The sequence below is a fragment of the Montipora foliosa genome, chromosome 1 (assembly GCF_036669935.1).
Source record: "Montipora foliosa isolate CH-2021 chromosome 1, ASM3666993v2, whole genome shotgun sequence".
NCBI classification, from domain to species: domain Eukaryota; kingdom Metazoa; phylum Cnidaria; class Anthozoa; order Scleractinia; family Acroporidae; genus Montipora; species Montipora foliosa.
Window position 1 is genome coordinate 5,597,336 of NC_090869.1, and position 10,000 is coordinate 5,607,335.

The following is a 10,000-nucleotide window of genomic DNA, read 5'->3' on the forward strand; positions in this document are numbered from 1 at the left end:
GTTGGTCTGTATGTTTGAGGGTAGAAAACATGCACGACAACGTACATGTACATTTGCAAATGCATTTGACATTCCACAGGAAACCCAAGGGTAAACCTACAGTCAGCTTTCGCCCGACTGATGAACCCCTAGCCTCGAAATACCGGGTTGGTATCCGGCTGGGGATAGCTATGCCTCAAGGCACTTGGTCTACAGCCCTCTGAGAGGTTGGGTCTCCATAAAAGTCCTGCTAGTGGTAACCGTTAAAAACAACCCCAACTTATGGGCCCGAAAATGTCAAATGATAATTTTACGATGTAAACATTGTCGCGTTCGGTAGGTGTCCCGTGTCGGAAAGCGTGTGCCCGATCGTTATCCTGCTACTTTTTATTAATAATTTTAATTAATAAAGTAAAACATCACGAATTAGAAAAATATGGGACGTACGCATAATGAAGAAGACACCTGTGCGCAGATCTTGACACTGACTAGATAATGTAACTGAATTAAGTAAGACTTCAAGTTCACATTTTTATTTGAGTGTGCTTGAGCTCACCATCCTCGAAACGTTGACCAAGATAATCTCATGTCTTTTTGCAAGGCTGTTTGTCTCAACAAACAACTGACGGCTGTGAGATTCAGCCACCTACTGGATTTGGGCAAATATGACTAGAATCAATCGGTTGACTTAACTTTAAAGTGACAGCTCTTATCCATCACCTTCAGCTAACAGGTCGGCATTAGATGAGCTATCATAGGCATATAAACTCATGTTAACTCCTTAACTGGTTGTGGAGTCTTCATCTTACCTCAGCCTGTTTCAGCCGACATCTGAGTCTCTCCTTGAAATTTTGTGCCGCCTAATTAATTAACCTTCTCAAATAGATGGGGACAAGAAGATTAATTGTCCGCACTGTAAGCAATTTCATGGCGAAAGTTTCTCTTTCGCCTCTTTGAAAACATGGAAAATGAAACTTTCGTGGCAGGTGACGTATTGTGACACCCGATTTTAATGTTAGAGACTTTCTGTCCCAACAGCTCACGCCGGCCCTCAAAATGTTGAAACTCTTAAAACTCTTTTTTTCTGGTTTTGTTTAGAGCAAACCCTGTCAGGTCTAAAGAATTCCCTATGCTACATCAAATTGTGTGGTTAGCTTTTTTTCAAAAATTTGGTTTTATCAACGGAGTTGATAATGTAAATTGGCCACCGTACAGAGATTCTAAAAGCTACGTAGCTTTAGAATCTCTGTACGGTGGCCAATTTACATTATCAACTCCGTTGATAATGTAATTTTTTGTATACTACTTCCCCATCGACGCAGCACCACAGTTTCTTTAGAAACTACCCCCTTCATTCATTAGCTTTTATTCAGTTCCCCATTATCATTACGTACGTCGATAGTTTTTCCTTCGTCGTTTTCTCATTTACTAACGTTTTTCCAGATCTCAGCCTGAAGATGATTTCAACAGATAGTTTGAAAGTTTCGCCGATGGTCACCTTTGAAGTTTGTAGCAATGTACAATGTATACGGCTTTTCTATTTCAGTCGTTTAGTCTATATTTTTCAATTACCAAAAACGAAAAACATTTCGAAGCGCGAAAACGTAACTACACAGGAGCACCCAACGAATCTGTTCCTCACTTTATCTGTTCCCGAGAGGAACCTTGCTGGCTGGCAAAAATGCAGGTGTTTCGATGAGCTGGCTGGGAAATTTTGTTATTGATAGAGGTTTTGGTTGGGAATTACTGACTTTTTCTAGCATTTCAACCCTAGCTGGCTGTAGAAACTCTGAAGACTGAGGACGACTAAAAAAAAAAAAAAGAAAAAAAAAAAAACCCCTTCCCTCTCCCAGAGAGTTCTTTGCTTGTATTCACACCACTATTTCGACAAGAAATAAAGAACGCAGTATTTTTCGCTCAGTTTACTTAGGTTTCTAGATCATATGTACTTGTGCGTACTTGAAAAAATGACCACGCTACGCGCCTGCCTTATTATAATATATTTAAATGATAAGGTATTTAGACAAATACTCTCCTGTACCCCAGTATAACCCTAGATACCCTTTTATACCCTTGTATACCCAATATACCCATGCATACCCCTAAACACCCTTGTATACCCCTATATACCCATATATACCCTTGTCTACCACTTAACGACCAACAGGTACTTCATGCATCCTTATAGGCCACTTCGAAAAATACCATAATACTCTTTGTTTGTCCCCCCAAATTTTGCATAAGCATTGTTTCCAGTTTCTCTTGGGACTTAAAATGGTCCCAAGAGAAAACAAAAACAATGCTTATGCAAAATTTGGGCGGATAAACAAAGAGTATTATGGCCAGCGCTCACTCCCGATACCCGAACGAGTGAGCGGCAGAAATCGAGCCTACTTGCCATGTGAGAGTGAGGACCTTCCTTTGAACCTCGATCAAAGCTTCCTACGGCTTCACTTGCAAGAATCGACTTCCCTAAACTCAGCTCAGACGAGGTATTGGGCAAGGCGGCAGGTCCGGGCTCTTGGCGCTGACCAAAGCAAAGCGGACTCTGGGGACGAGAGCGCAGAGGAATTTGCATTCATTAAGCACTTCTTTCCTGTAATTCTGCGATTTTGATGTGTTCTCCAGGCAGATATGTCCTCTCCCAATGCCGAGGTTTATGTTGCTGCTTTTGAGTGCATGGCTTTGTATCGCGGACATCGGGTACGATAGTCGGCTTTCATCCATGGGTAGTCGGTGATCCCCCCAGAGTTTTTTGCTCATATGAAAGTGTTTAGTAGACTAAGATAACACTTTCTGCAAAGTTGAAAAAAATTATATGCAGCGGATTTGTAGCCACCTTTGCAACTGCATTATTTTAAGGTGGCTCTGACCTATTACACCAGCCATGTATTTAGTATAGGTCATAACACCAGGAACTCTGTGCCCGTTTCTCAAAAGTCCCGAAAACTCTTCGGGCCCGAAAAGCCACTTGTGAAACTGCCAACTGCTTGTTTTGGAAAGGCGACCTTTTAACATGTTTTCAAGCTAACTAAAAGAAATACGTCTGTGAAGTTTGACGACTTTAATCCTCTCCGTTCTTGAGATACAAAAGGAATTGTGACAACCGAAAATGCCCCGAAAAGTTTCGGGACTTTCGAGAAACGGGCCCCTGCTCTTTAACGTCCCACAGAGTTCACGAACAAGAGTTGTGAGATGGACCTGATGGTTTATAGTTCTCATCTAAGAAGACATAAAAAGTCTTACCATTTGCAGGGATATCAGTTATATTTAGCGACCCCAAGTGTTGGAAAAGGCCCTGACTCAAACCTCATTCCTCTGCCTCCTTTGTCGTTGAGGACAAAGGATAAAATTGATACAACTGATCGAAGAATGATATGTTAACTTTACATCTGGCGCTTTAAGTTGCGGTAGCAAAACAAAGCTGGCTACATAACTATCAATCAACCAATATTATCATTCAAAGAGGAAGATCACTGAATGCTTGATAACTGAAGAAGAAGAGAACAACCACTGTAATAAAACAACAAGGTTCGCGCAACTCGTTCTTTTAATTACTATGCAAAATATATTTACTTCTTTATTTACTTGAATGTGACATCAAAAAATATTTAACCTCCACATTGTAGTTAACTTGGAGCATAAAACGTCTTATACTAAACGGCTGCAAAATAATAGGTTTAATGTGCAAGAACAATGGCTACGTTTATGCAATTGAAGCTCTGGACCTTCCCTTGCAATTGTCTCCTAAATGACAACTAACCATGACCAAACTTGAAATTCTTAAAATGTTATGTTCTCATAATGTACATTGCAGGCACTGATCAAGAAAAAACATGACAAAGCCCCCCAAGACCATGAGCAACAGAGGTAATACACTTAACCCACTGACTACAAGGAGTGAGGCTTAATAGATTTTACTCTGTCTAAAGGTGCTGTTACACTGTGCAATTTCTTGTGCTTACAGTGTACTTGTCTAGCAACGCCATTTCTACAAAGGTTCTCACATCACGAAACATGTTTTCCGGGTGTTACACTGAGCAATGATTCATGCAGCTTGTCTCGTTTTGATGATCACAAGAGTTTAAAGAGCCATTTTCATTGGCTAATACCGCACACAAGTTGCAATGCACAATGCTTAAAGAATTTGTTGCAACCATTGCTGAAAGTAGAACTCCATCCTACCTTCAGCAACAGTATCTGCAACTGGTCTTGCGACGTTTTTGGCTGCTGTTTCATTAGGCACTGATCCGTGCAACTTGTCTCGTAATGGCGTTGCGAGACAAGTTGCACGAAAAATTGCACATCGCAACAGCACACAGGCAATTTTGCTCGTCAGTGCAGGGCGCTTCAGGATTCAATGGGTTAAGCAGGCTCTACAGGGAATCTTTCTCCAGATATTTTCCATAAGGACAATGAATGGCAGTTCTAAATCTTTACTTAAATAGCATTTAAACAATTTTTATTGCTTTTCCTGCAACCAGAGCTTTCCCTTACATTAAGATTTGCGAGCATGTGCCATGGTTACCTAGAGACCAAAAAACCCTCCAGATTACTTTTAAGGATTGCCTTACGTGTGACTTTTTAATGGTACAGTTTCAAATCCTTGTTTTGTTCATGCTGGAATTAGAGCATGGCAAGTGAGAGTCCACATATCACTGTACAGAAAACTTTACCAGCAGGAAAATAATGTACATGATGAATTAGTTAAAAAATTATAAAGATCATTGGTGCAAAATTTTGATAATATTCTATATTCTTGGCAATCCTCCTGTTAAACTTTATTCTGTCCAGTAGCCCCGTCAAAAGCCAAGTTTTCAACGCTCTGTGCTCGTGGACCACGAGGTGGAGGTTGCTTAGGTGGTTCAGTTGGCTTATTTTCAGTTCCTGGCTTTTCATGAGAAAGACAGGGTTTCCAAGTTTCTCCAGATATCGCTGCACGAAAGTAAATCAGACTTGTAAAAAACAAACTGGCCCCACCAAGCACTGTTGATAAGAAGAAGAAAGGCGGAACTGAAGCCCTGCAAGATTTAAGAAATGTAAAGAAGATTCAGTCACCAAAATAGGAACAAAGATAATGTGTGATGTCAGTGCTACCGTAATAATAACAACAACAGAAATACTATCGACTTCATTAACTTCATAGAGAAAATGAAGGTCCCAGCGTATGCAATACTTTAAATTTTTAAATGGACATTACCCTACGCACAAAGAACCCTGAAGAATTAAATTGAGTGGCTGTTGTGTCTTGTTGTTGCAGTGCTTTTGTAATAACTGCAGTTAATTGCATGAAGAACCTTTCTATATCCACAGAAAACCCCTCAAGGGGGCTGGGTACGTAATGGCATTAACGGTCATTTAATACCGTACAAATCAACAATCTAAATCGAAAGTCTGCTTGTTAAAACATTCTCATTGTCAGTGGCAGCTGTAATTGAGGTGAGCATTGCTTTGTTCTAATATGCACTGTCTTTTTTATTTGTAGCCATGTAGAACTTTCTTGTCACATTCTCTTAAAATTCCTCTTTTTCCATTTCCTCAATTTCAGTAACAAATTCATTTTACTGGGTAAACTAAAAAATAGAATTGCTCCGAGTGAAACAAATAATGTTTTTGTGAAGATTGTTTAATTAATTCTTAGCACTAATTATCTGGAAAAACAAATGCAAACACTGGTTGAGTCTTCTCTTACCTCTTTTATGGCCCTTTAATATTCTCTGCTATTGCATCATCTTGTATCCTCAATATTTTCGATTCAGAAATGCTGGCAAAACGTGAGTTTATGCTGCACATTTTGTTTTGTTTTGTTTTGTTTGGATCACACATTATTGACTCATAATTAGGGAGTGAATAATGGTCAATTACTCCAAGGTAGCGAACCAATCAGATTGCAACACCAAGATCACTGAGTGAGTATACATAATGAAATATTAATTAATATACACACACATACAAATAATCAACACTACTCAAAAAACTTACAAAATGTAAAAGACAAAGCGAACCCAGTAATTCCTTCCAAGGACTCCAAAACTCTTGACAAACTTTGTAAAAGGTTTCTGATGGCTAGAATTAAGATTAAGAATTAAATGCAATATTAAACCTTTCCCCCCTGAAACCAAGACTTATCGGGTTTACAATGTATAATGCCAGACAATTTTAATCATCAATTGAGGGCGGTTTAAATGTGAATGGGTGAACAACATCTAGGTCCCCTTTAATCCTTCAACTAAACATCAGGGCATGTTATATGTATTATCCTTGTCTTTTGAACTGTGCTTTTAGCTGCACTTTAAAGTTACTAATTTCACCACAACCCACAAATTATAATAAATCATTCACAGAAAAAAATTATTTTATTCTCTAAATGACATTGCAGAAAAAGCTAAACAAACATAAGCAAGATACACAATCTTACAGATTCAATAATTTACCAGTAAATCAAGAGGTGTGCAGGACAGCCCAATAAAAAACACGAGGCCCAAGGGCTGCCCAAGTAACTAACTACTTAGAAAACCTAAAAATTCATGACATAAATTTATGTATGCATAAATGGTAGCCTGGATTATAATGTTAATTAATGCATGTAATTAATAGCACACTATGAGGTCGTCGGCACACGTGCTTGAAGGTCATTTGATTGTTGGATATGGGTTTTTTTTTTCTGGTTGAGAACACATCACTGTTAGAGTTTAATCTCTCAAAAGTTAAGAAAAATAGAATAATATTGGTTGGTTTAAGAATTCAATTTTCATTCAAGTGTTACAGTGATTAAAAAATTCACCTCCTCTTTTCCTTCAGATTTGAATGTATGTTTGTTTAACACCTGACCGGAGTAATTTTGAGCTTTGATTTTTATCCAAAGGCTGTTTACTTTGAGGGCAAGTTTTGGATTTAACAGTCCACCATTACTCACATTCATAACTGACTGATTGGACCTCAGAGCCCAGCTTGCATCTGGCAAAAAGTGACGTCATTTACTCACAAGCTTAAATTTTCAGCATGTAAGTGCAGCTTATTATATATATGCAAAATGCTACATGTATATGTTATGGAAGCCCAAAACTCCTGCTGGGATCCATATTCATTTTTTATCAACCGGGCCGGTACATCTTATAATGTACTTGCCTGGAAAAATTTTGGGTTGCCCAGGCAAAAATACGGAAGAATAGAAAATGGTTGATAAAATTACTTGTAACTTTCAAGCAATCATGTTTCATTTACACTCTCGTCAGAAATTACAAATTTTGACTCTGGAGTATTAGGTTATTTGCACTGTGGGAACCCGATGTACAGTGGTCCATATCTGCCATGGCAAAATGTACTTGAATGTAGCTTACAGAGTTACGATTCAAAGACCCAAAGTTTGGATGCTCTTGTCTAGTGTCTTCCTTTTACATGCTATCAAGATTTTGTGTTTCTCCTGTTCATAAGCAGCAGGGTCTGCTCCACTTGTTTTCCTTTTTGCCGGAGGTGGCGAAACACTATGTAACTAACGCCGCATTACATGTATCAGGTTAGACCCCGAGTCGCTCTTTGCAATACGACTTGCTAACAACCATGCCAGCGGTGAGGTACATGAAAATTGAGCCCGTAATTGTTTCATGGAAAATACCGCGTGGTCAAAGAGGGTGCCCAAACTCTGAGAAAAGCTGCATGTTTATTCCTTATTTTCTGGAATTCTTATACTAGTGAGTCTTCGACACCTTTTTCTCCTAGATCCAGCTCTCTTAAGATTTTAAGTTAGCAATGGCAGACCATTACATAGGAAAATTCCAGTAAAAATAAACAGCTGTCTTTTTGAAATCAAGGCTTAAAGCTTGGTTCAGCGTTGAGTTGACACTAGCTTTGAAATCCACACAAAAAGAAGAAAAATTATTGATTTTTTGGTTATTGTGGTACTTTAAAATATAAGCAAAATAAGAAATGACATTTTTTAGTCCCTGCACTTGATGGGCTGAACTATATGGATCATATACAGTACTACAGTGTATAATCACAACTAAATTATTACATGTATGTGAACCAATTGTAACAAATAATTTGTTACAAGTTATTATTGGTAGTATAAGCACTATGTAAATAAGTTGCTGATTCAGACAAAGTAGATTAAATGTATCTCAAGTAATTTTAAAAGAACATACTCTTACCTTCTCTCTAGTGTCCTTTTGCCCTTATCTCTTTTTCCTCTGGGATATTCAATTAGCAAGACAAGAATACCTAATGCTCTGCATAGTAGTCAAGGCATTTTTAAAATTATATTATATGTACACTGTATGTCATGACTAAGCAAAATTTGCATGATATATACTCCCATTATATCCTCGACCTTAAGCAATAGTTGTAATATTTAACAATTATTTGCCAAAGGCGAAGTGATTATCGGTGAATATTCACCTCGACTTCGTCTCGGTGAATATTCACCGATAATCACTAAGCCTGAGGCGAATAATTGTTTTAGTATAAATACACAGGTGATTATTTCAGAAAAGAGAAAAAAAACATTTCAACGCGAAATCGTCTTCACTTATAGTGGCAAAACGACTACTGGCAGCCATTTTGTCCGTCGAGGTGATTATCGGCTGATAATCCGAGATAGCGAGCCAATGAGAGCGCGCGATTTTGTATAATCACCTGTGTATTTATACTAATTCTATATATTATGATCACTTGAAACATTTCTACACTACAGTAATGTTCAATTCACGCCTGGAACACATTTTCGTAGAAAGAGAGTCCCCAAAGAATTCTTGCAGAAAGCTAAAATGATCTTTTTGGTGATTCAGTAAATATTGATCAACCACAAGCTGTAGAACTCCAGGGTATATAACTTCATTCAGTTTCATTAGAAAACAATTAATAGAGTTTTTATTGCACAACACCATAGAAAATCCTACCAATCAAAATGCAGGAAAGCTATTGTCTAATCATTGATATTCCACTAAACCTCCCCATCATTTACCGCTAATGCTGGAAAGGATTACATAATTGCTTTGACAAAATTTTGGTATAAGGTATGAGGCAAATACCAATAAAAATTGGCATTTGGCCATTCTTCAAAGTTATATACCAACCATAATAACAGTTGGATTGTAGTCATTATGAAACAGCAGAAATATGGCTTTCAACCAAAATTATTAGCTTAAATCATACATACAAAAAATATTTATGAATACAAATTTGAGAAAAATGAATTTTTCTATTTCAGTTTCTAGTTGCAAAAAAATTTACACCATCAAAGTTGTCCATAATTGAAAGTTAATTTACTGTTATTTATCATTATCTTTGTTATTTTACTTTATTTTACTTTAACAAAAGAGTGAACTACTATTGGAACTTGATTTGCTAAGTAATTTACGTCAGAAGTCTTGCACTAAACACTTTGTCCGTGATCAGAAAGATACAAAGAGTACACACCATAATGCCAAGAGTTGAACTGTGCAGCAGTACCAAGTATTCCACCCATAATTAAAACTAAATATAGAAAAAAAAGAGATAGATTGAGCACAAATGTAAAATAAATTCAAGAACAAAAGTATCTTGGGAAGCCAATCAGCCGTGGAAACTAAAAAAAAACCGAAATACGTAAGTTACCTAATTTACAGAATTCTTGCTACATGTATGATAAAGAATTTATAGGCTTGTGTTTTCCTGTAAGGAGCGACTTCAGAATACCTCGCCACTATTGTCTTTTTAAAGGGATATAGTTTGAAGAACAAATAAGTCACTCAAGACTTTTAATTCGGATCAAATGCTTTTGAAAAGTTTCAAAGATGGAAATTGAAATTAACCAGGAACAACGATTTTGTTTAACGGCGGTAAGCTTAAGCATATAAAGTTTTTGCAAAAATCACGAGAAAAGGTGATCTTTCACTAAACATAAGCCTAAGATTAAAAGAAAATAATGAGCGGCTTACCAACACTTGCTATAACCCCTTGTTCATTTGCCCACATCGCCCATTCTGTGGTACTCATCTTGGTTTCGGGTGAATGAAACAACACAACTCCAAAAATCTGAATA

General features: G+C 37.5%; 2 protein-coding genes across 5 annotated transcripts in view; both read right to left on the minus strand.

Moving 5' to 3' along the window:
• The window catches only part of LOC138006471 (uncharacterized), a 63,840-nt gene extending 61,687 nt beyond the window's left edge, over positions 1–2,153 (minus strand). For 2 of the 4 annotated variants that reach the window (XM_068853341.1, XM_068853102.1), the window contains exon 1: positions 789–2,153. The gene's annotated coding sequence lies outside the window, so the exon portion shown is untranslated. The remainder of the gene's footprint in view (positions 1–788) is intronic. The other 2 variants (XM_068853424.1, XM_068853178.1) reach the window with 1 other exon arrangement.
• A 1,358-nt stretch (positions 2,154–3,511) lies between these two features.
• Positions 3,512–10,000, minus strand: part of LOC138007798 (cytochrome b-245 light chain-like) — a 6,697-nt gene continuing 208 nt past the window's right edge. The window contains exons 1-5 of the mRNA XM_068854915.1: positions 9,897–10,000; positions 9,384–9,453; positions 8,130–8,207; positions 5,962–6,045; positions 3,512–5,000 (exon numbers count right to left, since the gene is read on the minus strand). The exon at positions 9,897–10,000 is cut by the window's right edge and continues 208 nt beyond it. Coding sequence (XP_068711016.1) covers positions 4,754–5,000; positions 5,962–6,045; positions 8,130–8,207; positions 9,384–9,453; positions 9,897–9,954 — 537 coding nt within the window. The 5' untranslated portion in view covers positions 9,955–10,000 and the 3' untranslated portion in view covers positions 3,512–4,753. The remainder of the gene's footprint in view (positions 5,001–5,961; positions 6,046–8,129; positions 8,208–9,383; positions 9,454–9,896) is intronic.